At 32.4% G+C, this 18,453-nt stretch overlaps 1 protein-coding gene and 1 long non-coding RNA gene across 2 annotated transcripts; both read right to left on the reverse strand.

Moving 5' to 3' along the window:
- Positions 1-14,122: 14,122 nt before the first annotated feature.
- LOC107928729 (uncharacterized) lies at positions 14,123-15,232 on the reverse strand. The gene has a single exon (XM_016859986.2). The coding sequence runs from the start codon at positions 15,230-15,232 to the stop codon at positions 14,123-14,125; it is 1,110 nt and encodes a 369-aa protein (XP_016715475.2).
- A 1,811-nt stretch (positions 15,233-17,043) lies between these two features.
- On the reverse strand, positions 17,044-18,247 carry LOC107928721 (uncharacterized). Its single transcript, XR_001692689.2, has 2 exons — positions 17,703-18,247; positions 17,044-17,383 (listed from the first exon to the last, which is right to left on the reverse strand). It is a non-coding gene; the product is annotated as an uncharacterized lncRNA (long non-coding RNA).
- Positions 18,248-18,453: the final 206 nt, after the last annotated feature.

Below are 18,453 nucleotides of genomic sequence, written 5' to 3' on the forward strand. Positions count from 1 at the left end.
ATATTTGACAAAAATTATATATTTTGATACTTGAAAATAACGGTGTTAACTTTTTCAAGGCTTAATTTAGGTTTTAGGATTGATTTGACGAAAGTTAATTTCTAAAATTATAAAGTTCGAATTTTTTTCTTGATTTTTTTAATAGAATAAAATTAGTTTTGATTGTAAATTTGTTTAATTTTGCTTTTAATTTGTCAAATGCAGTCAGATGGATATGATTTAATTTGGATTTAATAGTCGATTTGATAAAAAATAATAGTTAATATTATTAATTAATTTTGAATTGTCATCGAATCGACTCTATAACCCAAATTAAAAACTAAAACTTTAGATACTAAAATGTATAACTTTTGTTAAATACATGTACCACATCGGACCAAAAAATAACTCAAGTACCACATTAAAAAAGAGTGTCAAGTACCAAATTATATATTAAAATTTTTTTGAATGAAGATAATTCAATGTGTTTATTATTTCAAAAGAAGAAATGAAAATGAAAAAAAGTATGATCATTAAAACCAAGAGGTATTTTACGATTTTTGTGGATTATAAAACGATGAGTTATTTGCATCAGATATTCCTAAATTATGATATTCATTTTAAATTGGTTTTTAAATTTTAAAACATTTTAATTACATTTTTAAACTATCGATGTTATATCAATTACATTCTTTCATTATTAAATCTGTTAATTTAACTATTAAATGACACGTCAAATCTTATAGAATTAAATTTAAAATGAAAAATTGAATGTTGCTAAGATGACACTTTTGGGCCGACACTTTCTTAAGTGTCGGGATAGACTCTTTGTATAAGGGTTGGGATATGAATGCCTGATGCAACGCTTAAATAAGAGTTGGCTTTATCCAACACTATGTCGACTTTTGTTATACTTTTCTCAACTATATAAAAGTGTAGCCATATGAAAAGCCTAAGATGATTCTTTTTTGACTATGACGGCCCTTTTTTGTATCGTTTAAATTTGTACCTTTAAGCAACTTTTTTGGGTGTTGGCAAAATCTAACTATATCATTACTTTTTAGGAAAAGTTGGGAAAATGTTAACTTATCCCAACTTTTATTTTTCGTTGGCAAATATTTTAAATCGATTTTTTGCTTCTTTGAATCGATTGTTTTAGAATCGATTAATATTTGTAACAAATTGATTAATATTCATTATTGTCGTATTAAATTGATTCTTTACTTCTTTGAATCGATTGTTTGTTGTTTTATTTATTAAATCAATTATTTAATCGATTCTTTGCTTCTTTAATAAATTAATTAACAATGTTCATCGTTTAAATTAATTAATAATATTATAAAAAAAACATATCAAATTAAAATAAAAATATTAAAATTAAAATTTAATCATAATAAAGGATTAAAATCTTAATTTAATATCTTCAAAAATCCCCTTCCAAAATGACACAATCACCAAAATCCCCCTATTAGAAACAAAATTTTGTGTTAATTTATTAATTTAGAAGGGTCAATTGATGTTAATTTAGTGCTTCCCCTCTTGAAATTCAAAACCTCTCAAAATTTCCATTTTGGATCCCCGCCTTTTTGAATCTCAATTTTCCCTCTTTCCCCCCAATTTACCTCTCTTTATAATCGTCTAAAAACTGCCATCCCAAAATCCAACGGCTCTTATCCTATGGCTCCAAACTACTTCTTGTTGTTGTTTTTATTTGTTAATGGTGCACTGTAACGCCCCAAAACTTGACTTTTTGATTTTTTTTTTAAATTTACCAAGTTGTTTGTTTTGTTTTAGTGGTTAAGTGTGGTGTTTATGTGTGAAAGGTTCTGGGTTTGAATCATTCTCTTTAAATTTTTTGCTATTGCTGTCCTCATCTTTATCTCAAACATCTGACTCAAATTTAATTTCCGCACAAATATTGACAGAACGTGTTTGTTGGTTTAGTGGTAAGACTTTAACTTATCCTTTGGTCTTGTATTTGAATCCCTACATGAGCAAAATAAAATTATTTTTGCTAATATCCTTGTATGCCGCCCATCTACTGGTATGTGGGTTAAATTCGAACCCTAGCAAATCCCTTTAGATAAGGATCAAATTAGTGGTTAGTTTTCCTTTTGCCATTTCCTTTTCCCGCTCTCCCCAATTTCCCAATCGTTTTCTTTTTTTTTGGTTGGCCTCAACTTGTTTTCTTCTTCTTGCTACTTTTCTGTTCTTTAATCACAAACCTTCACCACTTTGGGTTCTTTTTCCTTTCGTGGCCATCTCCTTGCCATTTTTTCTTTGCCATTCACTCATTAATTTTTGTGTTGGCTGCTAATGGGTAGAAAGTTTCGGTCTGGTAAGCGAGTCTTTCTTTGGTATCATTCGTTTATTGCGTAAGTACATTGTTTTGGGTTTGTGTGAAATTTTGAATGATGATTTGGTTGTTCAATTGGGAATAGGTTTAATTATCTTTGGAATTATTATTTTAGGTTAGACTCTTAAGATGAACCCTTCTCCGACAATTTAGTACTGTTGGAAGTTGTGAGTTCTTCGATTGAGGGTAAATGCCTAATTGCTCTTTGGGAGCGAATTGTTGGCTTCATGGTTGAATTTTTTATTAGGTTGTGCATAGTATTGCTAAATAACTTGTTTAATTGTCGATTTAGGTACTAGAAATCTCACTTTTGGGTTCACATCAGCATACATCTAGGTCTGTGACTCGATCTCATAAAAACAACGAATGACGGAAAGCCGAAAACCCCACTGTTGGTGTCACACGTCCGTGTGCCAGATCATGTGAGGCACACGATTTAGGTTGTTTAGGCCATATGTAAACTATGTGGGCCACACGGGCTGGGCTAGTTGGGCCATTTGGGCCACACGAGTGCGTGGGCCCATTTTTTAAAATTGTCACCTAGAGTCGTTTGGATCTGTGATTCGTATTTAGACTCATTGTAGGGTTATACTGCTTAAATAAGACTTAGAAACATGATATCTATTAATATTCCTCTGTGTATGATATGATTAAGGTATGTGATTTATACATGTATGATTTGTGTTTAGATAATTCTGAAAGCATGACTGCATATGAAAATCATGCATGACATCTATATATTGAATTTCTATTAATATGTACATGTGCATTGGGTTGGGGTATGATATGACGGAGGAAGTGTTGGTAGTCTAGTTATCTGCCTTATTTTGTAGTTTAAAACCACATATATATGTTCTGGTGGCTCAACCACATATTTATGTTTCTAGCAAATTACCACATATTATTATCTAGCAGCTTGCCTGCACTACTTCTGAAAAGTGATATATGCATACTTATTGGTGTGTGGGGTTGGATAAGTATTTGATACCTTATTTGATGTGCAGGGATGGACATAGATGGTGTGTAGTGGATGAAAGTAGGATCTGTTTATGCATCTGTATTTGAATCTGTTTATGAAATGCATCTGATTTCGTATTTGAGCATATATATGAAATATCACCTGTTAAATCATTTGTATCTGATTTATTGATTGAGATAAGTTACACATTGAGCTTGTAAGCTTCCTTTCTGTTTGTTTTCCTTCCAAGTAATCGACAAACTTAGGATGGATTGGTGCGACAGGAGCTCGATTTAAAATTTGTTGATTCATAATTTTTTATTAAGTTTAAGCATTAATTTCAATTGGATTGTTTTTGGACTTTTGGAGAATGTTTTATGTTTTGGATTTTATTTCTCGTTTTGAACTTGTAATAACTCATTTTTCAGTGATGTTAGAAACGATGGTTTTAAAACCTCAAATCCAGCGAGTGAGTCCGTAAATATTATTATTTAATATTTAGGAGTAAAATAAAGTATTATAATAAATTTTGATTTGATAATTTTTGTTATTTGAATGAATAGTTAAGTTCAAGTGGTTTGTTGCTTAAGTCAAGTGGTTTTGGAAAATGAGGTTTCGGGACCTCATTTTTGTAAACTGAGCTCGTAAATTAAAAATATTTATGGAGTGATTATTTTGGTACATCGAAATTTGGTTTAGAAATTTTGATATTTGGTTAGTTAATTAAGTAAAAAGGACTAAATCGAAAAAATTATAAAAGTTAATCGTTGTTAATTTATTTGCGGTAAATGGTTATGAAAACATAATTGAATGGATTTATACGGTAATTTAACCATATTTAAAGTGTTGGACGGTAGATATATATGAATCAATGTCATTTTGGTAAATAATAAAAAGATTAAATAATAAAACAAACTTCATCTTCTTCATTTTGGCTTTGAAAATCGATTCCTCTATGCTTAAAGAACACAAGCTTCAACCTTGACAAATTTCTATTGCATGGTGAGTATTTCTTGTCCGTTTTTAAAAATTTTTATGTTTTTGAGTTCGTTTTAGCTTAATTTAGCTAACTTAGGGAGTAATTTGTGAAACTATCAAATGTTTTGAGTTATGCCATGGATGAATTTGTGATTTTTTTGAAGTTTAATGATAGATTTATAAGCTTGATTGTTAAATATGACAATTTTGTAGAGTGGATTTGGTTAATTTTAAAGTTTAAGGACTAAGTTGTTAAAATTGTAAAGTTACAGGAAATCTTTGTAAAAATATGATAAATATGGGCTGTAAGGGAATTATATAAAATTTGGCTAGCCTTGTTTGGATTATTGAAAGTTTCGGGTTTAGGACTAATTTGAATAAAAGGTAAAAGTTTAGGGTAAAAGTGTAAAATATTGATAAAAGGTCAAATATGTGAATTTTACTATTTAAAAGTATTTGAATTGGATAATTAAATTAAATTATTATATTTAGATCAAGAAATGAGTCAATTGGACATTAATTGCGAGAAAAGAAAGTTAGTGGAGTAATCGTCAGTGTTGCGTTCGTAACTGTTTTTGATTAGGTAAGTTTGTATGTTGATTAAACTAGTTAATTGTTGTTTTTGATAATTTATTAAATATTATATATATTTAATGTATGTAATTAATTGAATTATATATATGGTAACTAATGAATTGAAATAAATTGCGAAGTTAGCCAAGTTGATGATTATGTCTAAAAATGGAAACTATATGGATGAGTTTTTGTAATGGTATAACGTGAATAAAGTTAAATTGTAACACCCCTAACCCGTATCCATCGCCGGAACCGGGTTATGAAGCATTACCGGAGTTTATAGATCAAACAGACAAAAATTTCAAACATTTTATATCATATAATATTCAGATCAGAAACCAATCAATTCATACATACTGTCCCTTATTCGGGCCCTCGAGGCCCAAAATACTCGTTAGAAACAAATCGGGACTAATTCGAAAACTCAAAAAAATTTTCAAAACTGTAGGGTTCACACGGGTGTGTGGTCAGGTCGTACATATGCCCGTGTAACTCTCTGACGTGGGTCACACAGCCAAGCCACACGCCTATGTGTCAGGTCGTGTACCTTTTCGAAATGGCCTCGCACGCCCGTGTGCTAGCTGTGTGTCTCACATGGTCGAGTCACATGCCTGTGTGTCTGGCCGTGTGGACCTAGAATGTGCCCTAAACAACAAAATTACCATTTCCTACATGCTTGGACATTAAACAACTCAAAACCCATTCATTTAACCATTTCAAAACATGATCAAACACATTCAAATCTAAATTATAAACATACCAATTTCAATGCATTTTGCCTAGCTCATAAGCACTTAAACACTAACTTAAATTCACATGCACATATCTAGATTTAGTTCAATTTACCATGCCATAATATGGCTTCAAAAACAAACACATGTTTATATACATACCAAACCAACATTAAACTTATAACCTTATTTACAATCAATCTACAAAATAACTATTATTTAGACACCCTAGGTACATGCCGACACAAAAGATAGACATCACCACATTTGAGTTCGGGATCATTGTTGGATGCTGAAACTGGATAAAAAAGTTAAGTACCTAACTTGCGCACGGAAAACAAAACCATACGCTGAGTAAAACTCAGTGGTATTTCTATAATCCGAATATTAAACACAAGATAATATCATATGCACAATTTAATTATAAGCATATATTAATATCTAGTATCATGACTATCAAATTTCATTTGTTAAACAATGTCCCAATCCACACAATTGCTATATAAATAATTATTCACATATCAAACCACCTTTATTCATACAATGACACTAGCCATTCAATACCCAACTCAACTCATGAATACATCATCTGTTATATAATAGCTTTTCACAATTTGATCCACATATCATTTAAACAATAACATTATCCATTCCATATTCAATTCATAAGTACATAACTCATGTATTTCATATTCATGTTTCAAATTACTATTCCATTTTCAATTCACATACAATATCATCCAATATCAATCATAGTATTATTTTATTTAATTACCCGTATTAACACGACTCGGACTCCGACGGATACACAGATCCAACCAACACACTAGTTTGGCACCTAGTGCCTCATCGGATAAATCCGAAGTAGTAACCACGCCTAGCGCTATATAAATTTGACACCCAGTGTCTCATCAGTTAAACCGAAGTAAATTGGCACCCGGTGCCTCATCGACTTGAAGTCAAAAAAATCCCTAAACTCTTTCAATCCTATGGCATGCCATCTATATTCGACTCATTCTGATACAGTTAATAGGGTTCCAATTCACTTTTCAAATATAACCAATATCCAATATCAAATTTTCATATATTCACATTATCACATATATACATATGAATTCAATTCAATTCATATAAATTCAATAAATTCATCACATACCGAATCAATCAATTTCAATTGTAAAACACAATAGTTCTGACCTCCAATACTTACCATAAGCAAGAAATCAAAATGCAATAATTTTACAACCTAGTTCGGATTATAGAAATACAAACCAGGAATTCTGAGCTATTCAACGTCGACTTTATATTTCCTCTTTTTAGTCGAGGGTTTCGGTACGATGTTAGCTATGGAATTAAAACAATTAAAATTCATCAATATAACACAATTCAATTTCATATTGAATATTTCAATTTTTTACTCAATATTTGTCTAATTTCCAATTTAGTCCCTAAACCGAGACTAATTTTTATTCTTCACATTTAATTCTATATTTTCATACAAATTCCACTTTAAACTAAATTTAACCCCCTATTTTCACTTAAATCCCTAAATTTCAAAATTTTTACAATTTAGTCCCTATTACTCAAAATTTACAATTTATTCTACAATTTAATCCTTTTTCATTTCTAGCTTAAAAATCTATCGATTTAATCCCTAATACTAAAACTATTCAACATTAACAACCTTTAAAAACTCAATTAATGCTAAAATTTCGACATGAGTTGGGTAATACTTAACACCGGAATTCCAAAAACATAAAAATTACAAGAACAAGGAACTAAATTGACTAACCAATTGAACTTGGAAACTTTGAAACCCCTAAGCCTGGCGTCTGTTTCTTTCTTCTTTTCTTTATTTTTCTTTCTCAATTTTGATTTTGATTTTGCTTTTGTCTTTCTTTATTTCATTTACTTATTTGTTTTATTATATTTTATTTATTATTATATTATATATTTATATATATACTTAATACTTAAGTAAACATATTATAATATATTTTAACTTTAATATTATAATATATATAAAATAAATTTAAACATGCAAGTTACTAATACAGTCCACTTAATGGAATAAGGTATAATTGCTTCTTTAGTCCCTTTAATTATTCTTTAATCTATAATTCAACTTTCACTCTATATGCAATTTAGTCCTTGTACCTAATTACTTTTAATTCAAGCAAATTCACTTAACCAAAACTTAATTAACTACACAAATATCTTCATAAATATTTTTAAAAAATATTTACGATTTTGATTTACGGGAATTGTAACACCCCAAACTCGGCCTAGACGTTATTGTCGAATCTGATGTGTTACATTGAAATGTTTTTCGAAACCATGTTTTCATTGAAAACCCTTCTTGAAATTTCAAACTTCTTACCATTTAAAACTTGTACAAAACCTCAGTTTGCGTTTGCTTATTTTTAATCGAGGTTTATTAAAGAAACGTTGTTACTTTCAAAACCTTATTGTTGCGGAAGCTTAATTTAAAACAAATGATTTGCAAAAATGTGTTATTCAAAAATTGAGTTGCGGAAACATAGCGTTTGAAAATTGTTATTGTTTTGAAAATTCGAGTTCTCTTTCTAGCAGATAAGAATCACAATCAATAAAATCCCGAATTTAAAATTCAGAATTTTTGAGGCCTTATTACAACCCGACACAAAATCAAAGTGCTTTAGTAAATGAGCAAAATAGAATAAAACTTGTGCAGTTGTGTGGCCCTCTCCGAGTCCCTCGCAGCTCCGAACCGTCTAACGCTGGAGATTACGTGAAAGGTTAAAAACGGGGTACGTTTACAAAAACTCAGTGTGTAATCCCTTATCATTCAGTCAGTAATATAAGCCGTAACAATCTGGGCCTGAGACTTTTTCAGTAACAAAACTATGTGGCTTTAGCCCAAAACAGTAAAAGTGTAGTGTGGGCCTTAGCCCATTACAGTATCAGAATCAAAAATAGAATACATGTGGGCCTAAGCCTAATACAGTGACAGAATCAGTAATAGAAATGCAGCAATGCAATCATGCAACCCATCCCAATCTAGCCAACACACCACCCGTACCAACCAACATACCATGTGGGGATAAAATCGACCTACCCAGCCAATACACTAATATTAACACCTGTTGTGACACTAATCAGTATCGCAGCAAAGCTGCCAGTAACCAGAATGACTAAGAGCTGTAAACAGGATAGCTATAAGCTATAAACAGAATGACTACAAGCCATAAGTATAGTAATATAATTGGTACAAAGCCATCAGTAGTAGTGATATGATCGACACACAACCATCAGTAACGGTAATATGATCGGCACAAAGCTATCAGTAGCATTGCAGCAAAGCTGCTAGCAATAGTATTGCAGCAAAGCTGCCAGTAATAGTATATGTGGCCAAGCCATCGGTAACAGTGATTGTGGCAGAGCCACCAGTACAGTACTTCCTCCATAACAGTATCCCAACCCCATGCAGTATGTCATGTATGTAGAATGCCATGCTCAGAATCAGTAATACAAATCACAGACAAATCAATCATACCAATCACAGACAAATTAGTCATTTAAATCACAAACAAATCAGTCATTTACATCATGGACAAATCAATCATTTAAACTCGAGGGGTAAAATAGTCATTTACCCTCTAGGGGCATTACGATCATTTTACCTTACAGGGGTATTTCGGCCATTTAATCCTATAAGGGTATTACGACTATTTTACCCTAGAGGGGCATTACGGTCATTTTACCTTATGGGGGTTTTTCGGTCATTTTACACTACAGAGGTATTACGATTGTTTTATCTTATTGGGACATTACAGTCATTTTATCCTACGGGGGCATTACGATCATTTTACCCTACAAGGGTATTACGATCATTTTACAAATATTGGGGTGTCGATACTTATTATGGCCTCCTAAAAGGTCTATCGTTGCTTCGAGTGACTCAGATAACCTACACGGCTAGAACAATGTATATGGGCCCAAAACTCGCTATTGGGCCCAAATGGGCCCACACGCTCGTGTGGCCCATTTAGTCTAGATTCACATACGGTATCGTGAGCCTCATAAACCAACCTACCAATGATCACTTACTGAGGATTTTACCCGTGTGGGCCCATAAGCCCATGGGGCCCATGCGGCTTATTTCGACCTATCGAGGCCCATAACGGCCCCCGCTATGCAAACGTCACAGTCCAACAACACTTACCACATCTCATACATTTTATCCGTGTAGCCCATAAGCCCACTGGGCCCACACAACCCATTTCGGCCCAACGAAGCCCAAAATAGCCCAAGACCACGAGAGTGTTCGTGGTGGCCTCTACAGACTAACGTCCGATCGCATGCTCGTGTGGCATCATAGCCATATTTCTGACTTTTTGGCATTTTGCCGATCTACAGTCATAGCAGTGTAACAACACATACTTTCGGCTTTTCAGCTGATCATCGAATATTGCATACAAATACACGAAGAGTGCAAATAATCTGGAGCACAAAACCTATAACCAAAACAACACAAGATTAACGCATAATCTTAATCTATAAACTTTATTTACTAAACCACAAACACTCACCTTGCTAGATCTAACAGATACTAGCGCCTCACTACTGATCAAGGGCGAATCCCCCCTCCTAACATGATTCGGCAGATCAAAAGTTGTTAGAAAACAACCATACATTTGGCCCCTAAGAGAAAGAAAAGGGAAAATCGAAGCTTGTTAATAGAGCCATAAGAAATTTGACTAAGAACGAAATAATAAAGTGGTTGTAACACCTCCTTACAAAAAAAATAAACGTATTTTGGCAATAGTAAGTCAGGAAGATTCGGCCCGAAACAAGAAGAACAAAGAGATTTGAGAGGGAGAGAGTATGAGAATTCGGCCTAACAGAGAAAGGAAAAATAGAATTGGAAAAGAAGTAGGGATGAAAGTAAAAGAGGGGGTCGACTATAGCAGAAAATGATTAAAGAAGATATGAGTAGGAAGTTTCAAGTAGAGAAGAAACAGTATTCGGTTTCTTTTAGAGAAAAGAAGCAAAACTAAAGCGGAAAAGGAGAGACCAAACGGCAACATACAAAAGAGCCAGCCAAGAAAACCGCTCCGGCACTTCGAATATACCTAACAAAAGCCCCTAGTCGAATTTCCAAGACCAAGAAACCTATTTCGGCACAACTTCTCAAGCCTTCAAACTCCTTGAAAATCTCCACCCCCCTCTCATTGATTTTCTCCCCTTATCCCTCTTTGATATCCTCCACAACCAACTCACAAGACTAAATCAAACTCTCCAACAACAGAGTTCAAATCCAACACCAACTCTTGCCTCCTCATGAACAAAATATATAATCCTATTTGCATGCAGTGAGACTCGAACTCCAGTCCCCTACCAGAAACAACACGCCACCTTGCCACAGTGAAACCACTATTTCTGACTCCACTAAAAAACGGGTTGTTACATAAATGATTTGGATATGTAATGTGACCCGTATGAACCTTGTGAAGGCTTAGGATACAAATTACATGTCATTAGGGTTATTACAGTTCGAGTGTTGGTCTTGGATGTCTTACCGATGGCTGAGGTTCAACATTTGTTGCAGATTTTCCACAACTTGTGTGAGCAGCACCGTGTAGCCTAACATCCTAACCCATAGCTCGTGTGAGCATACCCATTTCACAGCTCATGTAAGCATTTACAATTTCAGTTACAGTCATACTTTGTGTGAGTATTTACAATTACAGTTATAGTTACAATCACACTTTGTGTGAGCATTATTCCTATGAATCTAGCGCTATTTCATTATGGTTTATCGAGTGGAAAATGAGTAAACAGAAATGGTAATATGAAATGGACATATGAATTATTTATATGGATCTAGATATGTGAAAAAGGGATAATTGAAATGAATACTTGAAATGAAGATGTAAAATATTAAACGAATATGTGATGGTTGGTTTATGTACCAAATGTGTTTTTCATGTATATGTTTGATAACATTATAAAGTTACATGCTTCATATATGAACTCACCTATGGAATGCCATCTATATTCGACTTAGCCCGATATAGTTAATAGGGTTCCAATTCATTTTTCAAATACAACCAATATTCATTTCAATTCAAATAATCAATATATTCAAAAAATATATATACTAATTCAATCTATTTAATCAACTTAAATTCAATTCAATGACAAAGTGTCAAGTACTCACCTCAATACTTACCATATGCATTAAATAAAAAAATACAACAAATAATAATTAAGTTCGGATTATAGAAATACAAATCAAAAATTCCGAGCTATTCCTCGTCGACTTTATCTTTTCCCTTTTCAGTCAAGGGTTCCGGTACGACTTTAGCTACGGAATTAAAATAAATAAAATTCATCAATACAACACAATTCAATCTCATATTTAACATTTCAATTTTTACTCAATATTTGCCTAAATTCCAATTTAGTCCCTAAATTGAGATTAACTTTATTTCTTTACATTTAATTCTTTATTTTCATACAAATTCCACTTTAGAGTAAATTTAACTCCCTATTTTCACTTAAATCCTTAAATTTCAAATTTTTTCACAATTTAGTCCCTATTACTCAAATTTTAGAATTTATTCTACAATTCAATTCTTTTTCATTTCTAACTTAAAAATTATCAGTTTAATCCCTAATACTAAAATTATTCAACATTAACAACTCTTAAAAACTTAATAATTTCTAAAATTTCGACATGAGTCGGGTAGTATTTAACACCGGGATTCTAAAAATATAAAGATTACAAGAAAAAGTGACTAAATTGACTAACCAATTGATTTTTAAAACTTTGAAGCCCTTAAGGCCCTTCGTCTCCTTCTTTCTTTCCCTTATTTTTTTCTTTCTTTTCCTTTCTGTTTCGTTTTGCTTGTCTTTTTTTTCTTTTATTTATTTGTTTTATTTTATTATAATATATAATACATATACTTAATAATTAAGTAAGTATAATTTAATATAATATATATTAAATTTACATACTTTTAACTAGCAGTTTGGAAGATCCAACTAAGATATAAGCTTGCTCATAAAATTACAAATTTCTTGGATGACTCGAATCACTTTCTAAATTATTTTCTGTAGTTTTTGGTTAGGTATATCTGCTTTATCTTGGAGAAGATTGAATAGAGTGATGATTAATATATGATTTGCTCAGGCCATCGTTTTTGTTCTCTAACATATCAGAAATTTTTAGCAACAAATGTTTTTGAACTAATTATTTAATCAAGTTCATTTCTAGACTTTTTTTTATGGTTTTCATATTGTTAGTCTAACCATGAACAAAATCTAACTTATCAAATGAAGCAAGCATAACATGAGTCTGTACACCTTTTGCTAGACAAAAATCATTTCTTATACTCCTTTTAGTTAATCTATTGTTTGGATAACTATCAAATACTTGTTTGCTTTTAGTGTGAAGCAATTAGAAGAGTAGTTGATGTTATTCAGATTCCAACATAAATATGATCAATTTATGTTAATTAATTGTTCAATTAATACCGTATCAAACTTGTCCAAACCCAACACATACAAATTTGCTCATATTTCGCCAAAATAGGTTCTTCAAAAGTTGAGAAAAACAGTCGTAAAAAACATGGGACCTGAACCAACTATGTAAGGTGTTGGTGCAGACGAGATCTATCCCAACTCTTTTAAAGTTGGTGTATAAATGCTTTATTCCGATCTTTTTTTGGTAGTCTATTTCCTCCTATCCCAATCTTTTTTAAAGGTTGGCCTTAACTAGGTCTTTGTCGACCCTTCAATAAATGTCAGCTTATGTTGAATTATGTCGGCACGTTTTTCAAAGCTTCGTGGTACCTATGCTAACGGTGCTAACAACGACGTTTTTGGAAGTGTCTAGAGAATCGTCGGGATAGCCTATGTCAACTTTTTTTGCGTCATCCTAAGTAAAAAAAAAAGTGTCTCCGTAGGCCTATTTTATTGTTGTGTTTTAAAAGTGAAAACTGAAAAATAAAAAACAATATAACTTATGTAAAAACTTTAAAAACCTCTTTGAGATTTTGAGAAGAGTTGCTCTTTGGAGAGCACAATACGATGAAAGTTGTAAGTTGTGTTCTGGGGGGGGAGTTAATGTCTATCGTTGGCCTCTATGGTAGAATCAATCAGTGGCCTGAGAGGCGGTGGTTTACCCTGTGGCGGATGCCAGCGGTTCGAGTCGGAACTAAATTTTTTTAAATAAATTTGTTATTCATAGTCCTTATTGCTTATAGTGAAAAAAACAAGTGAATAAATGAAGTAATTGCATTTAAACATTTTTAAAAATAAAATAACATATAAAAAGGAAAAAAATATTAATAATAATTAATAAAAGAATAAAAAAATGGACTTAATTCATTTTTTGTTCATTGTAATCTTATAGTATTTTTTATATTCTTTATTTTTTTTCTCATCTTGACAACAGTGTATCCAACCCCAAAAAGGCAACTATATAACTCATATTTTCCAGAAAAATAAAATTAAAGCTTCGAATTCTTGCTGTTCCATATGTGAATTGAATAAGATTCAAACAATAGATTGGCTATAATCATCATCCGCATCGCTTAGATGATAAACTTTATAATTGCTGCCATTGCCATTAATGCCTCCTTGTGCTTCATTTCCTCCACAAGTAATGGAAATCTCAATCCCGAATGAGTTACTAAAACATGAGAACAACTTGGTACTCCCTCCCTTTCCTTTTTTCCCTCTGATCGATTTCCGGGATACGGTTGCCGCCGGTGGGATTTTCGTTTCCCACCTCTCTATCTTCATTTCTAGCTCTTCTTCTTCTCTCTCTTTCCTTGTCCATTCCTTTATTCTTAAATTTTCTTTCGTCTGAACTTGGTTGTTTACCGGTGGTTTGTACAAGCCATGTGCAATGGCGGCGGCTACCACGGAAGCTGATGGCCCCACATCGGTGCTACATACAGAGCCACCGTTCACCATGCTACCACCATTCACCATGCTGCCATTGCATTTATCGTCCAACTCACTGGCATCGAAACCACCATTGATAGTCGAATCCTTTACAGGCCTTTCCATTGAGTTATCTTCCATTTTTAACTCGGTTCTGTCGCTTTGTGAACGGGTCATTTTCGCATTAACGTTTACATTTAGCTTGTCGTTTTGCGATTCATCGTCCTCGTGGTGATCATTTTCAGTTGGTTTTGGTATAGGTTCTTCTAACAAAGGCAAGCTACGCATGGTACTATCAACGAGGGAAACTTCCATGTTGAGAATCCCTTGAGGGCGGCCCGAGGGACGGCGGACTTGAAGCGTGACGGTTCTAGCCGTGGAGTTGTTGTTGATCTTAGAGTCGGTAACGGAGCGTAAATGGAAAATATCGTTGATGTTAACGTTAACGCATCCGACCAAGGCATCTTTAACCCAAGCAGCCGCGTAAATCTCAACAAAAATCTTAGCGTCCTCCTCGGAGCTAAGAAACTTGTCATCGACACGGAACGAGAACTTGTCATTCCAAGCAGGATGGGTTCCGCCGGTTTGGTCAATACCGGTTGCGAGTTTCCGGTCGGGTTGGACCCAAACAATGGCGTAGGTCTTCATGGTTTTGTAGACCTCGAGAAGATCTTCGGCGGAAAGGAGTGTGACCTCTAGGATCCTGGAATGAGCCATCATAGTTGGCTGTCGAGAGTCACCCACGATAATCTCTATACGGAAGATGCATGAAAAATAGTGGGATTGGAGGCTGGGGGGAATAAATATGGAGACGAGTTTTGGGGCGAAATGGTAGGGAAATTTGTTAGCTGCCATCGAATTTAGGCCATCACTTTTTTTAAACAAGGGCTGTTTATTTTGTTCAGTAGAATGCCAATTTTTGGATTCTGTAATTTCGATTAAGCAGTCTAAAAACAGGATTGAAGTGAGTTTTTTTAAGTACTTTTGCCCAAGGTTTATATGACTTGGCTGTATATTTGCTAAATTTTCTTGGTATTATTATTATTATTATTATTAGGAAAGGCTCAAATCTGAGTAGTCCAATTAAGAAGGAATTGTGGAATTGGATGAAGCTTTATCCATGAAAAGGTTAGTAAAGATTGAGATTAATAATCAGGTTATTCTTCCAGTACTGCATGCGGATCCGAAATTTGGGAGGTTATGGATAAAAATATAAGACTCGAAAAATGAATTTAGACAAAAAAATTAGACCTGTTTAAAATATGGGTCGGGCTCGAACTTGAACATTTGAGGCCCGAGCTCGGCCCAATCCTCTTTAAGTTTATAATACTTTATATTATGTTATTTAGAATATATTAAAAAAAACCAATACTAAATATATTATACTACTCTAATATAAACATTAAAATAATGTTAAAATGACTATATAATAACTTTCAATAAATAAAAAATATATAAAATTTTATTAAATATTAAAATAATATAATATAAATATTTTTTTAAATAAAAAATAATATGAGCGGGTTTGGACAACATTTTAGGCCCATATTTCGAGTTAAGTCGGGTTTAGGCAAACATAAAGTATGTTAATATCATGCTTAGACCCAACCCAAATTCAGCTCGACCCGGGCCATGAACGTCTCTAAATTAATAATAAATTGTATTTGGATGTAATTGCTTATAATTACACATATACAATCATTATTATAATTAATAGGTTCTATTGAATTGAGCAATTTTTAGGGGAAGGTGAGAATTGAAATAATTACAAATAATATCAAATTTAATTACTTTATATAGATTTTTAAACATGCCTTATTTAAGTTTAAAAAAATATTTTTATACAATAATAGTATTTTAATTTTGGGATATAGATATTTTATTTTAAAAATATAATTATATGTTATTTTTATTAATTTTATATAAATAATTTAAAAATTTTATTGATAAGAGGAGTATATACTTAATGTTAGCGAGAGAATAACACAACAAAAATGAAATGTTAGAGTAATTAAATAAAACTACATAAGATGTTTATTTTCTTGTTAATTGTATTAATGATTGTAATATCAAAATACTTTATTTGACTACGTATTATATACATATATTTGATTTTTAAGTTTTGTATAGAATTTTTTTTTCATGTATTATTGATAATTTTTATAATTTAAAATTATGTAGTTGTGTAATTACAAATAATGCTACAAAACATAGTATAGAGAATTACAATGTAATTGCACTTTGTGAGCAAAAAATGTTTAGGTAGTGTTTGGAAAATCACGTAATAATTGAATTTAGATGTAATTGTTTGTAATTATACAAGACTGACATGTTTTGGTAACCATTATATTTTTTTGGTGCCATTGAATTGATGTAACTGAAGCACCCTAATTACACTTTCTATTTTTTAAGGGGAGCTTGAGAATTGGAGTAATTACACTCAAATCCAATTTAAAAACGATTATTTTTATACAAGTTATAAACATTATATTATAAGTACGAACACATATGAGATTTTGAGATAATTATGACAAAAAAATTCTTATATTATAAATCACAAAAAAAATTATTATAAAAATAATTTATGTATTTTATAACTATAATACCCAATTTTAGCCCACGCCTAAATAAACAAAGGTGCCCAGTCCATTTAAAAACTTAATTCACGTGGCCCAATCACAAATGTTACAAGCCCAAATTGTAACCCAATTACATTAGCCTAAAACCAAATTTAACCTAGCCCAATAAACCCATCAAAGAACCCTCTTCGCATCAGTGCTGCAGCAGCAAGTAGCCTCCCCAATGCCGCACACGTTCTTCCTCCAGCGGTTATCGCCTCGCACAACCCACGTTCTCCAACGCCCACACCTGCAACAAATCGTGACCACGAACAAAGATAATAGCAGAAAATACAAGGGAAAAAAGGAAAAAAGAGAGTAGTTTTTGGGAGTTTTGATTCCCTTATTTCGGCTATTAAAGCCAATTGGATTTTTGTAAATGGGGTTAGCAAAATTTTTATACCGAAATCAAAAAGAAAATAGACGAAAAGAAACATTTTTGAAGGTGGGATATTGTTTTCTTTCTCTGTTCTTTTACTGTTTTTTTTTAATTTACCTTGTTCTTTTCTTTTGCTTCTTTTTTAAAAAAACAACAAAAATAAACGAAGAGGGAGAGAAAGGGGGCTTACCTGGTGTCGCCGGAGCGTCGTCGGAGGCCAAGGGACGGCTTAGCGGCGGTGGATCTTTGACGGTGGCGACGTGTGGGGAGGGTGCTAAGAAAAAACCTAGCAGAGAATCCCCCCTTTTTCCCCTCTGTTCTTAAAAGAAAATGGAATAAAGATGTTTTTAAAGGAAATGTTTTTTTCCTTATTTTTTTAATATTAACGAGGTTTTTTATTCAAATGGTTTATTTTCGAAACTGGTCCTCTCTTTTTACAGTGCTTGTAAATTAAATTATTTATTTCTTATAAATTTGGCCACATGTTTTATAACTGTTTCAATCTGACCCGTATTGTTGTGCAGCGTTTTGGAGGGAGGGATTATTTTCCCTTTTGATCCTTCAAAGTTAATTGTGCATTCTAATTGGTCCATTTGCATTTTATTTTTTATAAATTTGCCCTAAATGTTTGTTTAAAGTCTAAATTTGTAACGGCCCAAATTTCAGTGATATCGGAACAGTGATTTGAGATCACTAAATCCGACAAGTATGTTTAAAAATTTAATAAATTAATAATTATGAGTCAAGTGTGAATTTAGAAGAATTTTGAATTAGTGAATTTTGTGTAAAAAAAAGAGAGAAAAGAATTTAATAAGTAAATTGGGTCTAAAATGAGGTATCGAGACCTCGAATTCATAAACCAAGCCATAAATATTTTTAGAAATATTTATGGAGTGTAAATAAGTTAGTATTAAAGTTTTGTCAAGAAATTTTAAGATTTC

Source organism: Gossypium hirsutum, chromosome D11 (genome assembly GCF_007990345.1).
Source record: "Gossypium hirsutum isolate 1008001.06 chromosome D11, Gossypium_hirsutum_v2.1, whole genome shotgun sequence".
Classification (NCBI taxonomy): domain Eukaryota; kingdom Viridiplantae; phylum Streptophyta; class Magnoliopsida; order Malvales; family Malvaceae; genus Gossypium; species Gossypium hirsutum.

What these genes read in the sequence shown, in the direction of transcription:
- LOC107928729 (XM_016859986.2), bottom strand. Translation starts at nt 15,232, where the DNA reads ATGGCTCATTCCAGGATCCTAGAGGTCACACTCCTTTCCGCCGAAGAT.